The sequence below is a fragment of the Pogoniulus pusillus genome, chromosome 3 (assembly GCF_015220805.1).
Source record: "Pogoniulus pusillus isolate bPogPus1 chromosome 3, bPogPus1.pri, whole genome shotgun sequence".
NCBI lineage: Eukaryota > Metazoa > Chordata > Aves > Piciformes > Lybiidae > Pogoniulus > Pogoniulus pusillus.
In genome coordinates this window covers 22,212,010-22,231,088 of record NC_087266.1, presented here as the reverse complement: position 1 = coordinate 22,231,088, position 19,079 = coordinate 22,212,010, and the positions used below count along the sequence as shown (strand labels likewise).

General features: G+C 42.0%; 1 protein-coding gene across 5 annotated transcripts in view; it reads right to left on the bottom strand.

Annotated features, from left to right (window-relative positions):
• Positions 1-6,716: 6,716 nt before the first annotated feature.
• CDK8 (cyclin dependent kinase 8) overlaps positions 6,717-19,079 on the bottom strand; it is a 90,009-nt gene continuing 77,646 nt past the window's right edge. For 4 of the 5 annotated variants that reach the window (XM_064172266.1, XM_064172257.1, XM_064172238.1 and 1 more), the window contains 4 exons: positions 14,814-14,911; positions 13,394-13,472; positions 13,116-13,274; positions 6,717-8,087 (listed from right to left, as the gene is read on the bottom strand). In XM_064172266.1, coding sequence (XP_064028336.1) covers positions 7,962-8,087; positions 13,116-13,274; positions 13,394-13,472; positions 14,814-14,911 — 462 coding nt within the window. In that variant the 3' untranslated portion in view covers positions 6,717-7,961. The remainder of the gene's footprint in view (positions 8,088-13,115; positions 13,275-13,393; positions 13,473-14,813; positions 14,912-19,079) is intronic. The other variant, XM_064172247.1, reaches the window with a different exon arrangement.

The window sequence follows — 19,079 nt, the reverse complement described above, 5'->3', positions numbered from 1 at the left end:
CCTCATCCTCTCAGACCCAACCAGCAAAGTCTGTGCCTCCCAGGGAGCTGAAGAAGCGTGTGATTGCAAATGACAGGCTCACCTCCTCACCCAGGGAGCAAGAGATGGATCAGCTCTGATCAAGCAGCTGCTCATCGTCCCCAGGCCCTGCTTGTCTGTCACTCAGGAGGCACAGGCTGCTCTGTCAGAAGTCCCCACAAGGCTCTTACAGCAGAGACTCTAAGGCAACTGGGGGGATTTTCAAACCAGCTGGTTTTGTCTGGCATGCAAATAAATTGCATGGATAACTTAAAATATCTGCATGGCTGCTGGAGCATGTATTAGGAGCTTATACAGGAATTGCTGAGTTCCTGGACCGAGACACCATACTCCTTGCACCTTTTTCTGATCTTCTGAAGGTAAAATGGGGCAGTGCACCAGGGCAAAGCTTCAATCACGTGCAGAGAACGCTTCAGATGCGCCTCAGCTGTAGGTAAGCTGTCTACACTGAAGTGAGCATACCTCAAAGCAGAGAGTCACCATGGTGATCACTCATGGCACCTAAATGCAGAATTTACCCCTAAAGAATCCTTCTCCACAGCTTTCTGGGTATCTCCATATTCTGATCTTCATTTATAGGAGATCTTGGATCCTCACAAGTCCGTGGCACTGGATGGGATCCATCCTAGGGCTGCTGAGAGAGCTGGCAGTTGAGCTGGCCAAGCCACTCTCCATCATTTATCAGCAGTCCTGGCTCACCGGAGAGATCCCCGAAGACTGGAAGCTGCCAATGTGATACCATCCACAAGAAGGGTCAAAAGGAGGAACCAGAAAACTACAGACCTGTCAGCCTGACCTCAGTGCCAGGCAAGGTCATGGAATAGGTCATCTTGGGTGCCATCACAAAGCACCTATGGGATGGCCAAGGGATCAGGCCCAGCCAGCATGGGTTTAGGAAGGGCAGGTCCTGTCTCACCAACCTGATCTCCTTTTATGATCAGGTTACCTGCCTGGTGAATGTGGGGCAGGCTGTGGATGTAGTCTACCTGGGCTTCAGCAAAGCCTTTGACACTGCCTGCCACAAGAAGCTCCTTGCAAAGCTGGCAGCTCATGGCTTGGACAGATTCACTCTGTGCTGGGTCAGGAACTGTCTGGAGGGCCAGACCCAGAGAGTGGTGGTGAATGGTGCCACATCCAGTTGGCAGCCAGGCACTAGTGGTGTTCCCCAAGGATCAGTGCTGGGCCCAGTCCTGTTCAATATCTTTATTGATGACCTGGATGAGGGGATTCAATAAGTTTGCAGATGACACCAAGCTAGGAGCAGGTGTTGATCTGTTGGAAGGTAGGAGAGCCCTGCAGAGGGACCTGGACAGGCTGCATGGGTAGGCAGAGGCCAATGGGATGAGATTTAACAAGGCCAAGTGCAGGGTTCTGCACTTTGGCCACAACAACCCCAAGCAGCACTACAGGCTGGGGACTGAGTGGCTGGAGAGCAGCCAGGAGGAAAGGGACCTGGGGGTACTAATAGACAGTAAGCTGAAGATGAGCCAGCAGTGTGCCCAGGTGGCCAAGAGAGCCAATGGCATCCTGGCCTGCATCAGGAACAGTGTGGCCAGTAGGACAAGGGAGGTTATTCTTCCCCTGTACTCAGCACTGGTCAGGCCACACCTTGAGTGCTGTGTCCAGTTCTGGGCCCCTCAATTTAAGAGAGATGTTGAGGTGCTGGAACGTGTCCAGAGAAGGGTGACAAAGCTGGTGAGGGGCCTGGAACACAAACCCTATGAGGAGAGGCTGAGGGTGAGAAGAGGCTGAGGGAGCTGGGGTTGTTTAGCCTGGAGAAGAGGAGGCTCAGAGGGGACCTCATTGCTGTCTACAACTACCTGAAGGGAGGTTGTAGCCAGGTGGGGTTGGTCTCTTCTCCCAGGCCACCAGCAATAGAACAAGGGGACACAGTCTCAAGTTGTGCTGGGGAAAGTACAGGCTGGATGTTAGGAGGAAGTTCTTGCCAGAGAGAGTGATTGGCATTGGAATGGGCTGCCCAGGGAGGTGGTGGAGTCACCTTCCCTGGAGGTGTTCAAGCAAAGCCTGGCTGAGGCACTTAGTGCCATGGTCTATTTGACTGGCTAGGGCTGGGTGCTAGGTTGGACTGGATGAATCTTGGAGGTCTCTTCCAACCTGGTCGATTCTATGATTCTATTCTATGAACATGGCCAAGGCAGATGTGAAGCATGCCAAACAATCTATTCTATTGTCTTCCCTGTCTTGTTAATAGGAAGAAATGACCAAGGTAAAACTTGGCTGGTGTAGGAAGTCTTAGAGGTCCCTACATATATTTGAGAAAGACTGTAAACAGCAAAATAGTTTTAGTTGAAAAAGCTCATGAATAAGAATTGACCTGTGTGCACTCATGGCTGTGAGTGGCTGTGTACACTCTGCCAGAATCCTGTGGGAAGACCAGCTGCTGGATACTAAAGGGAACTCTCCATAAACTGGGAACACAAATGTAGGATGTGGCCAGATTTTGGGACAGCAAAATGGAGAAGGAATGAGCTCATATTGAGGGCACAAGCATTATTTATACCTCAGAGAGTAAGGCAGTACTTCTTTGCCAACTCATGTAAATGGCTTTGGGAAAGGAGTAACAGGGAGTTCCACAGGCATCTGCTCAGGGCTTTTCAACTCTCATCTCAGCACTCCTCTTAGACAAATCCCTACTTCGTCTCTCCCCTTTCCTCAATTAGCTAGTTGCATTTCTTATGTAGCTGGTGGGGTGGCAGAGGATCTGCTGGGCTTCACTGTGGGTGAAGCACCAGACAAATCCAAAGCTCCCACAAACACTGAACAAAGGCTTGCTTGAGCACATGGCAGCTTTCCCACAGCCCAGGCTGAGGAAATAGAAACATTTCCTGAAAGCGGATGCTGGAAAGACCCTTGGTGCTTCTGTGGGCATGGGCTTATGTGCCAACATGTGCCATGCTGCTTAAATAATAAACACTCCTGCACTGGCCCTTTCTTCATATCCCCTGGCCCAGACGGAGCGCCCAGCCCACCTAAGCAGGACCAGAAATGCAAAGGCATAGTTAAACGCAGTGTGAGGGCCAAGGAAGGACACCCTAATCCTGGCAGGCTGAAAAGCATTTCTCAAGATCTTGTGGTGTGGGAACTTTCAGAGCAGTGATGGAGCTTGTCCAGACTCCCATCCTGGGTTGCAGCTGGTTTGTGTCACCCCAGGGCAATGGCTTCATTAACATCAGTGCTGATGCCAAGCTCTACTGCACAGGATGCCTTTAGCTAAAGACAGTCCTCTGGAGATAGCTTCCTTCTGCCATAAGTGAAGCCAACTGCTAAAATAAAGGCTGCTTAAAATCCTTGAGGAGAGTAACTTATCACAAGAATCCCTGTGGCAGAAGAACCTTTGTTTCTGTTTTGCTTTCAAAGGATAAGCCACTTTTTCTCTACCTCTCCTACTGCTAGAACACAGTTTGCACATCTCATCATTCAGTTGTCTGATGTTATTTCACAAAGTGTTCTCTATCCATAGCTGTGACAAGCAAATTACACTGAATTAAGCTCATCTACCTTATCTCAAGGGACACTGACTACTAAATTGTCTCAGAACAGGCATCCTGAAGCACTGTCATCACTCAGCCTGGAGGGAGATGCTGAGATGGTTGTGCTACCAACAAAAAAAAAAGAAAAAAGAGCTGCTCTTTTCAGAGGTGCAACTAAAGTAGTGTGTAGAGAGCACCCTACTCAGTCCTCCTGCAGAAAATAGGCTCAATTTACAACAGCAACAATACCTAGTCCAAATGGCTGGTCTGCATCTTCACCACTGCCTCAAATAAATCATCTGTCTTCCCTTTCTGATACACAATAACCAGTGTGAGATCCTGCAGACTCCATCCCACTCTATTATCTCACTCAGCAGCAGTCAAACTGCATAACTGTACCCATAACATCATCAACAATGGCCACCCATGAAAAGCAATGATCAAGGCTTGCCTTTTAGTGAAGCCAGGATGAGCTTTGAGGAGATACAACAGGAGCTGCTTTTTGTTCAAAGAGCAATTTTAGAAAGAAATCAATGGATGCTGGGGAACAGCACAAGTAATTTCTTCATATAAAATCTTTTCCTGCAACTGGCTCCAGCCCTTGTTCTCAACTAACTGCCATCTCTGCTGGGGCCTCAACAGCCAACAGCCATAGCAGAAGGTGAAAATGATAAGAACAGCTTTCAAGATGACTTCTGACAGAACTTAAGGCCATTTCATATGACTCTTCCATGCTTCACTCACACTGTTCATGTTTTGTCACCTTGTTTCAGCTGGCAAAGGAGAGTTGATAGCTCTTATAAAATAACACCCTACTGATCAGTCTTACAGCAATGTGCTGCTCCATATTGTAGAGAAATTAGTCTGCTCTCTCCCTCCAACTGCTCTTCCCACTACTAATGCTGGAACTCTTTTTTTGAAATGCATCACTGCAAAAGTTATTTAACTTGGTCTTGCTCAGGTATGTCAAATTCAGAGCTGTCATGAGCTAGGCTTGCCAGAAGTATTAAGGTGAAAATGCAACAGTGTCTTTACCCTCACAATTCAGCTTGTGGCCTGTTTTCAACATAAACCCACTCTAAAAAAAACCAATTTGTCTTTAATCAGAGCACCAAACACAGGCTCCCAGATTCCAGCTATTTCAAATACACTCAGATCACTCCAGATAATTGTTGGTGAAAAATGAAAAGCTTTGAAGTTCTTGAATCTAGTAACAAAAGCTGAGCTAGGTGAGGAAAGAAGCCCAGCTCACACGCTGGCTGCTGCATGCCAAGCTGCCATCTCCCTCAGAGGAATTTGCTAGTCTTCTATCTAAAGTTCTGAGAGAGTTCAGCTTTCTCCCCTTTCCGTAACCCTCATACAAAAAGCCCCCACCAGAGCAAAACAGTGACAGGATTGGGGTTTTTTTTAAACAGTTAGAAAAAGTGATTTAGAGTCTTGCCCTCAGTCTTCCTAAAACCAGTACTCAGGAAAAAAATTGATGCAGAAGACGATTTATGATGAATGACAAGATTAACCTTACCTGCAATAGAACATGCCTCCTCTTGAAGGCATAACAGATTACACCAAGCACTGAAAAATCTTTTCCTTCTGCAGTTCTGGAGAAAGAAACCTCAAATTTCTCCTCCAAAACGACCAGCTGACTTCAACATCAGAATAAACCAAATGTTAAAATTTCACTTCCCTGCAGGACCTCAGTCTGCAATACACCTGCCAAAAATGGAGTAAGAAGGAAATTAATTACTGGGTAGCAGATTAATTAGAACTAGACTGTGATTCAGCTTTGTTATCATTAGTTGATAAGGTGCATCTTCATCTAAAACACCACTTTAATAGAAAAATTAAATCAGAGCACAAAATAATAGCAAGTCTTTTTTGTCTGTTGGATGAATTTCCCTGTGCAAAAACAAAATTAAGCCAGCCTGACACTTTAAGAAAGCACAGAAGGCATCGCAATATACTTGCATCAAGTAAGTTTTGCATTAATATGAATAATATTAACTATTATGCATTAATAACAATTTTAGGCTCCTCACTAAAACCATGTGCTGGAGTGTGTCCAAAGAAAGGCAACTGAGCTGCTGAAGGGTCTCAATCACAAGTCTTATGAGGAGGGGATGACAGAACTAGGGTTGTTTAGCCTGCAGAAAAGGAGGTTGAGAGGAGACCTTATCACTGTCTATAAGTACATGAAAGGAGGATGCAAGCAAGATGGGTGTTTGGTCTCCCCTCCTAACTAAAAAGAGATAGGATGAGCAGAAACCTCTCCCATTTCCAGGGGAGGCCTAAGTTGACTATTAGGAAAAATATCTTCACTCAAGGGGTTGTGAGGCACTGGGAACAGGCTGCCCAGGCAAGTGGTGAGGCTTAAAAACCAAAGAGAGGTGACACTGAGGCACTTGGCAGTGCTAACAGCTGGACTTAATGACATTAAAGGTTTCTTCTAACCTAAATGATTCTGTGATTCTAAGTACACAACAGGGCTAATGCCATTTTACAAAGGCACTGTACTTTTTTTTTCTGCTATCAAACAAAAAAGAAATCTTCTTCATCTTCTGCCCACAGGTATGAGGAAATCCTGTGAAATATTGCTTATCACAGTATCACAGTATCACCAAGGTTGGAAGAGACCTCACAGATCAACAAGTCCAACCCTTTACCACAGAGCTCAAGGCTAGACCATGGCACCAAGTGCCACGTCCAATCCTGCCTTGAACAGCCCCAGGGACGGCGACTCCACCACCTCCCCGGGCAGCCCATTCCAGTGTCCAATGACTCTCTCAGTGAAGAACTTTCTCCTCACCTCCAGCCTAAATTTCCCCTGGTGTAGCTTGAGGCTGTGTCCTCTTGTTCTGGTGCTGGCCACCTGAGAGAAGAGAGCAACCTCCTCCTGGCCACAACCACCCTTCAGGTAGTTGTAGACAGCAATAAGGTCCTACCTGAGCCTCCTCTTCTCCAGGCTAAACAATCCCAGCTCCCTCAGCCTCTCCTTGTAGGGCTGTGCTCAAGGCCTCTCCCCAGCCTCGTCACCCTTCTCTGGACACGCTCAAGCATCTCAATGTCCCTCCTAAACTGGGGGGACCCAGAACTGAACACAGTACTCAAGGGACGCAATCTCATACAGATGTACAATGGGAGAACACAGTGATGCTGCTGATAAAAAAGGAATACAGACAAAGGTTCATATGCAGATTTATGAAAAATAAATTTATTACATAACACCTTGTTTTAACAATGTTTGATTTTTTTTTCCTTTTTAATTCAGAATACTTGTGTCATTCATGTAAAATAGTTTGATACAGTACATCGTATGTAAGTTTTTTCCCCCGTAAATTCTAAGGCTCTCCTAACACCTTTGATCCTCTGCTGTAGGAATGGCACCCCTAAACGACGTGGGAACGTTTAGAACAAAGGATTAAAAATGAACAATGAAAGAAAAACTCAACTGAACGAAATTTAAAATCCACTACACCAAGCTGGTTCTCAAAGAATCGTGAGGAAATATCTGAATGGATGCCGCACCTTTTGAGGAAACATCGTTCATGCTTTTTTAAATCCCAAAGCATGCTCACAAATCATTAACACCAACAGGGAAAAAAAAAACCAGTAAAATAAAACACTGTCTATGACAATCATTTTAGTTTGTTTGCTGAACCAAACATGTTTATATCAATGACAACATACTTACTTTACTATCAAATAGCAGCTTTAATACCAGTCAAGTCATAGATTTAAAAACAAAAGTGAAACCTTGCGTTGAAAATTAATCTTTGGGACTTTTGCAATTGCTGGAAAGGAAAAAAAAAAAAAAAACAACACAAATGTCTTCATGTTGGTAAAACCAAAAATCCTCATTGTAGCAATCATCTCGGTCATAAAACGCTGATCTAGGTGGAAAATGAACCAACCCACAAAAGTCACTAAAAATAAACGTCTATCAAAATTGTCTCGATCGGAGTCATGGTTAGGTTGCTTTTTTGCCATGGTAACATATACTGTATGCTTCAAGTACCAGTTCAAAGATGTTGTGTACTATTGGTCTGATAAAGTTGTTACATCAAGAGAATTCACCACATACGACAACAAAAATGCTTGCCCCTAGCACATTTCACAGCTTCAACTGCTACAGACTGTCACTGAAAATAATAAAATGCATCGGTCAGTCTGAACCATGTCAAGTAAACTATGGAAGTAGCATATCCACAACATAAACTGTGCTAGCACTTTCTTTTCAAGTCTAACCCCAAAAACAGGTACAATTTGGGAGCCACTACTCCGCTCTGTGGAAGGGGGTGGATTGTGGCGGTCGGACAGGTTGGAGGTGTGGTTTTACAGTACATTCTCGTGGCCCAAGCCAGGTTTCCAGGCAGGCAGCTGTGGGGCTGGTCCTGCAGCATTAGCAACAGTGCATTGACATTGTGGGGATGCAGCTCAGTACCGGTGCGTCTGATGTGAGTACTGTGGCGGCTGCTGGGAGGTAGTTGAATATCCCATGCTGCTCTGTGGCTGCGATGTGCTTGGTCCGGGGTTGGGGTACGCAGCATGGGGGTTGGAACGCTGCAGAGGAGTAAAAGCAGACGAAATGCAATCCTTGCTAACAGGTACATCACAAGACAGTTTCACCTACTGATTTACTTCAAGAGGTACAAAGCACTACACCATCTGAAAGCAGCTGCACGTCCAGGTTTCTTTTCACTTACTCTAATTACAGCAGGTGCAGGTATGGACATCAGGAATCCCAGATTAGAAGGAGACAGTTATCCATCCTGTCTCTGTGAAGCTATAACCATCATAGTCAAACCTCCAGTCAACCCCGACAATGACTACAACACACCTGCTGCCACCATTCAAGTGGTCTTCTCCACTTGCTCATTTTGCCTACTGAGAAGGCACGTTAGGGTACAGGTGCAAATTGGTGTATCTTACTGCTGCTGAGCCATTCTGCATTACTCTGGAGATGTTCCTATACGTAGCACATGCTTGCCACCCTTTTGCATAACCACAGATTAAAGCTGGAGAGCTATACAACAGCCACATCCTTCTTAGTGGAACCAGACATTTCAGAAGGAAATGGCCACAGACTGTAGCTTGGGCAGTTCAGGTTGGACATCTGGGCGGGGGGGGGAGTGGAATAGTAAAAAAAAAAAAAATATATATATATATATTTAAATTTGCTGATAGATCAGTATAGTTCTAGAAGAACTTGCACAGAGAGGCTGTGAAGTCTCCATCTGTGGAGGATTTTAGGTTTCAACTGAACAAAGGCACGACTGACCTGACTTAGCATCAACAACAGTCCTGCTTCAAGGGGAATATTGGACTAGATGGTGTCCAGAAGCCCCTTTCAACCAGCATTTGATACAATTATTTGAATGGAGCCTTTATCATTGCAAGAAACTCTGAGCAAACCAGCAACTGCCTACTTCAATTTTAACTTAGAAGTTAGATATTTACATACCACACATTAGAAAGAAAAAAAGGGCTGCATGTGAGATTTTCAGTATAACATATGACTCCTTAATAACGTTTAACATTTCATTAAATGAACACAACTTCAGTACATTACTGTGCTGGTTTACATTCATGTTAAGGTTTACACACAAATATACAGTCTTGCAGCATCTGGAAACTGCTGTGCAACTTCTGAACTCTTGATCTGGCACAATGTATTAGGATTTTTAGGAAAAGGTGCTTCTAGTAAAGGTCTGGAAAGTTTTCTAAGGTGAATAATCCAGGACTAGGGTATTGCTATTGAGACTTGAATATGCAAAACTGTGGCGAAACAACATCCTGAATAAGTAAGATATTCAAACAGCTTTACAGATTTTATAAGTCACAACATAAAATAATAAATAACAACTCCATTTTTTCCTGTCATTCGGCATTTAGAATGGAAGCTGCAATCAGGATGCTGAGATAATGGCAGAAATGGAAAGGCAAACTCTACTTTTTAACTCAGGCTCACAGGACTGAGCTAATTCTCTGGAGTTGCACAGCATAAAGGGGAAGAAATGCCTGGACTAGCACTTAATGCCAGTGGGAACAAAGCAGCACTGCTGAACGGCACCATTAACACAGTGACTGAACTTTTGTGACATTTGCCTTCACTCCTGAGAGACAGACCAAGTCATTCGTCAACAGAAGTGCCACAGCTCTGGGTCACCCTTCTCAACATAACAAATGTACTTCAGAGAGGAAAAGTCCCTGAATGTTTTTCCCCAAGCATGGCTCTTGTATGTGGTAAATACACAAGTTTAACCATTTAAAAACTGACCATTCATGTCAGATGTAAATACTTTCTGCCTCCTGACTCCTAAACCAGACCTTATTTTAAGACAGAGGAAATTAAAAGTCATTGGACTCTTTCATGACACCAGCAAAACACATGGCTTCGGTTTAAGAGCAAACATAAACATCCAATCCCTTCTAAACACTATGAAGCATCCAGAGGGTTAGCATAAGCAAAAGCTCAGAGTAGTGGAATTGCTTCAGTCTGTTTAATCACACTGCCTTTGGAAGTGTCACGTTGCACATTTAAACAAGAAGGCAAGGAAGTCTGTGTGCCATGTGTCTACTATTTTTATGCATGGCAGAAAAGGATGCAAGGTCGACTTGCCCCGCAGAGAATAATTTGACTTCTGAATGGATAGAGAAACTGTCTTTGTGTGCCTTGCCCAGGAGATGGCAATGCTTCTTCACCAGCTTTATGTGGGGAATTTGAGCAAATTAAAAGAAGAACAAAGGAACAGGTGTTTGATTAAAACAAAGCTGTATTGTAATATTTGTTTGCCATCTTCTCAAGTTGCAGGATTAGAAGCAAAAAATGTGAGGAATTTTCTTCAGAGAGACCTGAAACCACCAATCAGCAGTTTTTACTGCCATTGTTCCAGTGCCAGCAAGTTCAGGTTTCCTTCCTTGATTACCATGTTTGGTACCTCAATCAGAACAAGCCTAGCCACTGCCTTCTCGCCAGACCATGGGGCAGGGTGATTGAGGGAGAGAGATGGACTTTTGAAAAACAGCTGTTTTGCCTTGACAGACAGCAAAGAGACTCATCAGGAGCAATAAGAAGATCCTGAATCAGAGAAGTAGCAGTAACAACCTTTTCAAGGCAAAAGTGTTCTGAAATAATGTTTGTGACAAGGGCTGCCTCCAGTTATAATCCCAAGATGGATATTTGAGAGTATGAAAGTTTTAACGAACAAGATACAAAAAGAAAACAAAGTCAACTCCTGCCAAGGCAATTCGAGTCTTCTGACTTCTCAACTAGCAAACCTCTTGTTCACAGTAGCAGAAGCTGAAGTTTGCACAAAATGCCAAGCTGCAGCAGTAAAATGGAGTGAATGGTGTGTAAAAAGGACATGTAAACAGGGCTCCCAGGCACAGTACATGCAAACCCTGCAACCATTGTCTTCAACACGTGACTCAAAATGAGGGGAGGATTAAGAGTTGTGGCTGTACCTGCCTTCTTAAAAATACACAGACAGAACTAAAGTGATAGAGAGAACCAGCTAAAGGGTCAAAACAGTGCTGCACCACTGATTTCTAAATGGAGAGTGTTGAAGCTCCTGTACTGGGGTGCACTGTGATGCACAGACTAAAAGAAAGAGGATGTTAATATTAGAGACACTCCCCACTGCAGCACTAGAGTTAAAACTGACCACCATTTCCAACAGCTCAAAAATTTACATCATTCAAGGAGAATGGCTTGAAAATTTATATGCTATTGATGTCTTGGGATAAGCTGAGCGAAAGCACCTGGGGACTATATGAAAGGTCTCACAATAAAGATCCTGAAATTTACCTTATTTTACATTTTTTTAGTGCTTTCAAGTTTTGGCTGATGCTGGAAGCATAGAGATCTACCTAAGGACGAGGGTAATGCCCTCAGGCAGCCTTTGAAGAGAGTCCCTGTGAAATTTCAAGATGAACTCTGAAATGCAAGATGTCAAAGCGTTTTGGTGTTTATGGAGAAATGCTATCAAACTGTGAAAAGCAGTAGTTTTACTGGCACCACTCTTCAATTCTCCCTAAGTTTTGCTACAGAATACAAGCAACTGGTTTCTAATATTAGGGTCTCAGATTTAGATACTAAACTTTGTATTAATTAAAAATACCACTGGTGATGCCTGAAGTCCTCATCTTTTCATTTCATCCAAGACTCTTTCCAACTGACCTTCTGTACTATGCATTCCATGTGAATTGCAGACTAACATTTCCTCCAGCATGTCTCCTCTTGAGACATTCCACACTCTAAAGCTTCCAAAATCTGCCAGTTCTCTAATTCTACTCTGAAGTCTTCCCTGCTCCCCTTCTCAAATCGTTCATTTACATTAACTAAATCTATGTCTTTCTTAAGGGTACCTAGGCCAAACTGTTGGGAACTGGCTGAAAAATGGGGGGCACGAGCCCCTAGAAGCTTGTACAATCAAGCCTTGGATGTAAGGTCTGAGTATTGGAACTGCAGTAAACCACAGCGCTGTGTGTTAAGAAGCTCAAATGGAATTTGTCCTTGAGCCTTCTGATAAACAGCTTCAGTGGGACTGTGTCCAGATTAGGAGGGAAATAGGAGGAATATGGAAATTCCAATATTTAGGTGTGCTAAACACTATAGCAGTGGCTGCAAGTAGAGAGGATTCTGCATATTCCAATATTTATATATGCACCAAATGCTAGTTAACAGCACCACATTGCATGCTGTGTGCACTCACTTTTCTCACTCTCACTGAAAAGTATGTGCTTTGTAACTTGAAGTCTGATGCTCTCAGTGAAGAACTGGATTGTCTTGCAAAGCTAGCTCATATTGAGTCGTCTCTTGGCTTTCCCGACCCCACACCAAACCACCACACTCCTGTCTTCTCCTGTCTACAGGAGCAATCTCATCCAAGACCACAAATTCAGTTACCATTCCCTGGTACCCAGGGATATTTTTCCGCACCAAACTCTTCTGATATCCTAATGTCTGACCTCAAATGCAGGAAGGATAGAAGTGTTTCACATGTTCCTCAGGACTTTTTTTCCTACACTCCTTATCTTCCTCACAGACTGACCACCATCACCTCACCTGTCTTCAGATCTGTAACACTGGGCTTACACAACCTGGAACCTCCTTTGCTCCTCAAAACAAATTATGACAGCATGTTTGTTACCCCAAATACTACTTTCTCATCCATTTGTAAAATTAAAACTCATGTTCAGACTCTTAGGTCACAGCTTGTTTACTGTAATATCCTTTGTCTCCTACCATTATAGGCTTGTCCAAATAAGGAATGGTATTTTTAGGTCATACAGAGCACAGCACAACAGGCTCCTGGTCTACAGTCAGAATTCTCTAACAAGAAGGTAATAGAATTACTAACTGTAAAAATTTCTGATCCTGTTTTCCTCACTGCTAACCTAAAGACCATCATCATCGTATCAATTAACAGGCAAACCATCAACAAAATACATCTGAAAAAAAACATGTGAAAGATGTCCAAAATACCAGTTAATACAGTGACATTTACAAAATTACTTCTTTTAGCATAAAGAAACACTGCTGTCAAAATTAGATCCAAATACACAACATATGAATAAAACAAATACCTGATAGTCTGAGGTCATAATAAGTCCACCTGAGGTAGTGGTAGGAGGAACAACTCTCACTTTTTTCAGTGGGGGTCCCTGCGTGTGACTGTTGTCTTGGTTCCCTGGATGGCCAGTTCCATTAGTATGGTTATTGCCCTGCTGCTGCTGCTGGTTCTTCTCAATTGTTTAAACACAAAGAAAAATTTCAACTCAAAAGCAGTACAGGAAATAACATGAAAACAGGAAATAGTGTGAAAGCCAGTGAAGCATGATGATACCATTCTTCCAGTACTTACTTTGTCTCCTTTATCATCTGGTTCTTCTTCTGTTAAAAATTCTCGTTTTGGGTAAGGGATTTGACAACCTGCAAAAACACTGCCCCCCAAAAAAGTCTATTTATCACTGTATTAGAACAGAAGAGTTAGACCTGTAAGATTCATACTTTGCCCATGCTAGTTTCAAGTTGCCTGAGCCACAGCCACCTGTAACCACAGGAGTTTTCCCTGTCTTACTTCTGTGCTATTCTAAACTTAGCAAACCTGTTTCAGCTTGATCTGCAATTGCCTTCTACACACTTCCTTAAACTCCTACCAGTTTCTGCTAACCAGTGACCAGTCTGGTGCCTTGAGAGATAGACCAGCTGTCAAATAACTACAAGAGTACAAAGAGCTACCTTGATCTAGTTGCCATGCAGTTTGCAATCTCAAAACTAACTAAAAATAGTCCCGGGAACTCCACTGACAGTAAATGAAAACGCTGGGAACAATTTACAAAACAAGCAGAAATTTCACCTGTGAACTCATATCTTATGGTCCACACAAATTCGGTACTGCTAGCACAAGCTAGTATTTGCCTGCCCTTGATGAGCAGAATGTATTTATAGTAAACTACACCTGTTAGCATTACAGCTTGTTTATTCACAACAAAATGACAACCTGAAGTTGATAAAAAAGCCAAATACTGTCCTAAAAGTAGTTTCTGCAAATCATTCACATGATAACATTAAATCATAGAGACGGGTCAGGACCAATTAAAAGTAACCTAGTAGGTTTCAGTGAAATAATTCCAGTTTTAATTAATTACTCATAAACACAGTCAATAAATTCCTCCCTAAATAATGGTAGATCATACACAGGACATACCTATAACTTTCCTAAAAAAGGGTACAACCATGCTTTCTGGTTATGCATTTGGGAGGGGGCTTAACTCTAAATGAAATCATTCATTGTCCCTGAATTTTCCACCTTTTGTTAATCTCATTCCACAAACAAAAATGAGAAGCATCTACAGAAAATGGATTTAAGTTGTTAAGGACACACAGAGGCACAGAGCTGATTTCCCCCACCCACTGAATTTACAACAAAGGCTCAGACACAAAAATGGAAACTAATTAAATTGTGTCATCTGGCATTTTGGAGCAGAGAAGTAGACCTGCAGGCACTTTGCTGTTGTCTACAAAGATCTGTAGCATGCGTAATCAACCTGTCAGTGAATAACAAGATTAGTGCTGCTGCGACTAATAGGATCAAAGTTCCATAAAGCAAGAGATTAATAAGAATGCTACTTAATTTTAAAACCCACAAAAGGCATTTTAGTGGTTACAGCCTTCTTTGGTTGTTAGTCAGTATTTAGCTCAATGTTCACAAACATTTACAGCAGAGAGAATTTCTAAAGTGCCTCTGGATGCACTGGTACGTTAATAAACCAGCCACTTACTCGGATGTGGGAAGAGGATCTTCTAAGAAATAGGGATCCTGCATAGCCTGTTCTGAGGTAATTCTCTTTATTGGATCCATAGTGAGCAATTTCTGAAGCTGCAAAAAAACAAACAATAAAAATGGTCTGCATTACTGAAAGTGTTTATAGAAACCTCACTGTTCATCCTGAAAGACACAGCTGACACAATATCCAAGACAAAACTACTGTGAGGTATTGTCAAAGGCTGTGATCTTTGAAAGAAATACTAGACTTTCAACCTATTGATTTTGATTTTTAGATCAAAGATCCTACAAGATGTACAGAAACTACTGAGGCAAATAATATTAAATTCACATTTTCCATTCCTAATTTTCATGGGATTAAATTCACCTCTTAATGAAGACCCAGCATCATGAACTATGCTTGAACTAGTTGTCTCCTTTCCCTGGCTATTAAGGGAGCATACACAATCATGAAGCAGACCTTCACAGTGCAGACAGTTAAAAATTATAAAGTACATTTGCTCTCCTCAGCCTTCACTTCTAATAGCATGTTAAAAACACAATAAATATGTAATACCACCATCAATCCAGTTTTGTTTTTCACATCATCAGCACAGACTCACAATGAGTTACTGCAGCTCTCTGACTCTGCATGTAGTCTTTGTAGAATATCAGTTTGAACAGAACAGGTCTTGTTGCTCTCAAAAGCTCAAAAAGCAATCTCAGGAGCCAGAAAAAGGCAAGGGGAAAAAAGTAAGAAAGAACTGCCAACATGCTGAAAAACATCACAGTCAAAAATCACTGCAAATTCTGGCAACGTTTCAGGCAATTAGGTTATGAATTTGCCCATCACATGTTGACAACAAGTGAACAAACTTGGTCATAATCCACAAGCCAGAAAAACAGAAACAAGAAAATTTCAATGATTGTGCAACCTTTATCACACAAGGGATCAAAAATCCTATTTTGCACTCTTGCTCAGGTGACAGCAAAAGTGAATCTTTTATCTGTTATTACAAATATTTTCTGTTTTAAAAACTGTTTGACCAAAAGCTCATCTAACTGAATGACAAAAATGCAGTGAACTCTACATATCAGCAATGAACAGGACAGTCGCAGCAGTTGATATGGACCACTATAACCAACTGAAAGGTGAAGCATCACTCAATCAGCCAAGAGCAGCAGCCACATATTCAACTTCCAGGACATAAACAAATCAGGGAGCGGGGAGGGAGGAGGGAAATAAAAGCAAGCTACAAAAGCAGGAAGAAGCCAGTGCTGTCTCATGTAACACGTTGGTTCTGCATATGAAACGGGGCCATGGTTAACTGAAGTTGGGAAAGGAAAATATTTTGGTTTTGGTACTAATAGTGAATTCTGGATTTACTAATCCTGGAATTACCAATTCTGCCATGTTTCACAATAGTAAATGTAAAGAGTTTATCTGTTATGATGCAGAGAGTAAAAAAGGCAGTGTGACAGCTTGTGGAAGCCTAAAACCTAGAGTATCTCTGGAAGAACTCATACCAACAGATGCACTGTGCTTGTTCACACTGTGGAGGGGTCCAAGGAACTCATCTGCTGTTCAGCCTACCCTCCAACTGAATGCAAACCTAAGGCACCTTCAAGTTCTGACAACCTCAGAACACAGTTTTCAGACTCTGCTCTGGAAAGACCAGAGGTTTTATGTGCAATTTGATTTTCATTCAACTGTTTTAATAGAGCAGCAACTGAGAGGATCCTCTTTGGGCTAACTATTGCTAAACATCACAGTGCTTCCCTTGCAATCTCTACCAATGTGGGGCATACGAAAACATGGGTCATGACTACACTACTAAATACCCTGATTTTGAGCTTGCAGGACACTGATGACATCCAAGTGGCATGAAGCATCCTCTCTATTACAAATTTTGTTGAGAAGACAGGTGGAGGTACAATCTGGAGTGGGAGAGGTAGCATTTGAGCAACATGTTCAGCCAAGAATCCATGCTCAAACTCACCTCCTGGTTCTTTCATTTGGTAACAACAGATATGAACAAGAATGAAGGGGTAGGTAGTGGCCTGAAAAAGGATTGCTCTTTCACTTTGCATTTCAATGTAACAACTGCTTTTCGGTGCAAGTACAAGCATCTTGAACAAAAATTCTGAATACATTCAGACCTTTATCTTCACAGGAGAAGATAAAACACTGCAGCAAGCATATTACGCTATTCTCATAAGTATTCTGTGAATAGTTTCATTCTTCTATTGAAAACAATTTCTAAACTTGTCAGACTGGGAGAGCAGATGAGAAATTTCAGACTGGTTTGCTCAGAGCACTCACTGATTGTAAAAGATGCTAGTTCATGCAGACAAACTCTTTTTATGCTCCACCAAGACATACAGCAAAGCACGGCCTACTCACTCTTCCCTGAGCTTAGTGTTAAGTCAGCAGATCAGATACTGGTGAGAAAGAGAAGTGAGGAGTCAAGGGAGAGGAAAAGCATTTAGGTTACTTAAAGATGAAGTCACTGGCCATGTTATACAGGTTGTCACATGGAAAAGGCTTTTACCTCAGATAGCCTAGGTATGATATAAAAATCTAAGGCAGTTGATCTTAATAGGCAGAACTGAGTGAACTTTCTCAGCTGTTCGACACTAGTAGCAATTAGCCACTTTCAGATTTTGGTAAAATAATATAAGAAAGCTTCATTTTAAGATCCTTAGACTCCAGATATGTTACAAGTCAAATCTGGAGGTGACAAGCAGTATGTTTGCTCTGAAAAAAGATGAGGTTAGAAAGGTAAGTACTGATGCATGCAGTTGCATAATTTTATGGAACATCTGCCTAGGCTGACTGATGAGAAGGATCTGCAAATGTGTGCAATTTGCTATGCTTAAGTGTCCAAGGATGATATTTTATATCCAAACTCCAACCTACATGAAACATTATATTCAACAGATATTTCATGTTCATTGCTTTATCTTTGTTGAATTACTTACATTTTCAGAAATACTATTTAGGCTTTGATAGGAATATAAAGTATTATCTATTTGCTATGTCAAATGTGTTTTAGAAGGCATGTAATGTTAAAGTACACCAGAAGAACAGTTTGGTAAATATGAAACATGCATTTCCAAAGCTCTGTTATAACTGGATACATGGTAAACATTGGTTCATTATGAGCACTTTGGTTCTTTGCATGTCAACACAAACTTTTTATGCATCACATATAAATACACAGAGTGTTCAGCAGCTTCTAATTGCACTTGGACACAAAATCTATCAAAAATACAAAACCTTTACCAGAGTGTACTAGTTTCCTTGCTTATGTAAGTATCATAGACTCACAGAATCATTCAGGCTGGAAAAGAACTCTGGAATCAGTCCAACCACTGACCCTACTCCATGAAGTTCACTCCTAAACCATATCCCCAAGCACCACACCTAAATGACCTTCAAACAGATCTAGGGACGGTGACTCAACCATTTCCCTGGGCAGCCCATTCCAATGTCTGATCTCTCTTTCTATGAAAAAAAATTTCCTAATGTCCAGTCTAAATCTACCCTCTTGCAGTTTGAGGCCACTGCCCCTTGTTCTATTGCTAACTACCTCTCTACAACATCTTTTCAGGTAGTAACTCCAGCATTTCACCAACTTTTAAAACCAGAGAGCAGAGACACTCATAGTAAATGAAGCGTAGCAGTATGGCTGCCCAGTAACTTGATTGAACTGGTTATACTTTTGTGTTTAATCTGAACCTTGAATACACATTCAGTTTTAGACTGGTTGGAGTGTAATACATGTGCTTGGAAACCCCCATTCAAAAATGCTCACACAGTATGCCACAAAAAGAATGTTGCCACAAAACTACTGTGACTGAAAGATAAATACCAGAATTTACATGGAGAAAAACAAAGTAGTGAATAGGAAGAAATATGGCATCTTAAAAATCCACAGGTCTGATCATTAGAGCAGGTACAGCTTCCAATGACTGATGATCCTCAGGCACTCAGGCCTCTTGATCATTTTCCCTTCTTCCAATTCATTTCTTCCATCTCCAAGATCAAAAAGCTTCTTCTCTCTTGCTTGCAGCCCCTCAAATAATGTATTTACCCCATATTCTAGACTGAAAATATTTAATCTGAGTTTAAAACATCAAGATGAGGAGCACATCCATTCAGAGAGACCAGATACACTAAAATTATTTCTTCATACATATATAAAGTTTATTCTAGAGATGAAGAAAAGGTGTAATAGCATAATGTATAATGTAATAGTATAATGTATAACGCAGACTC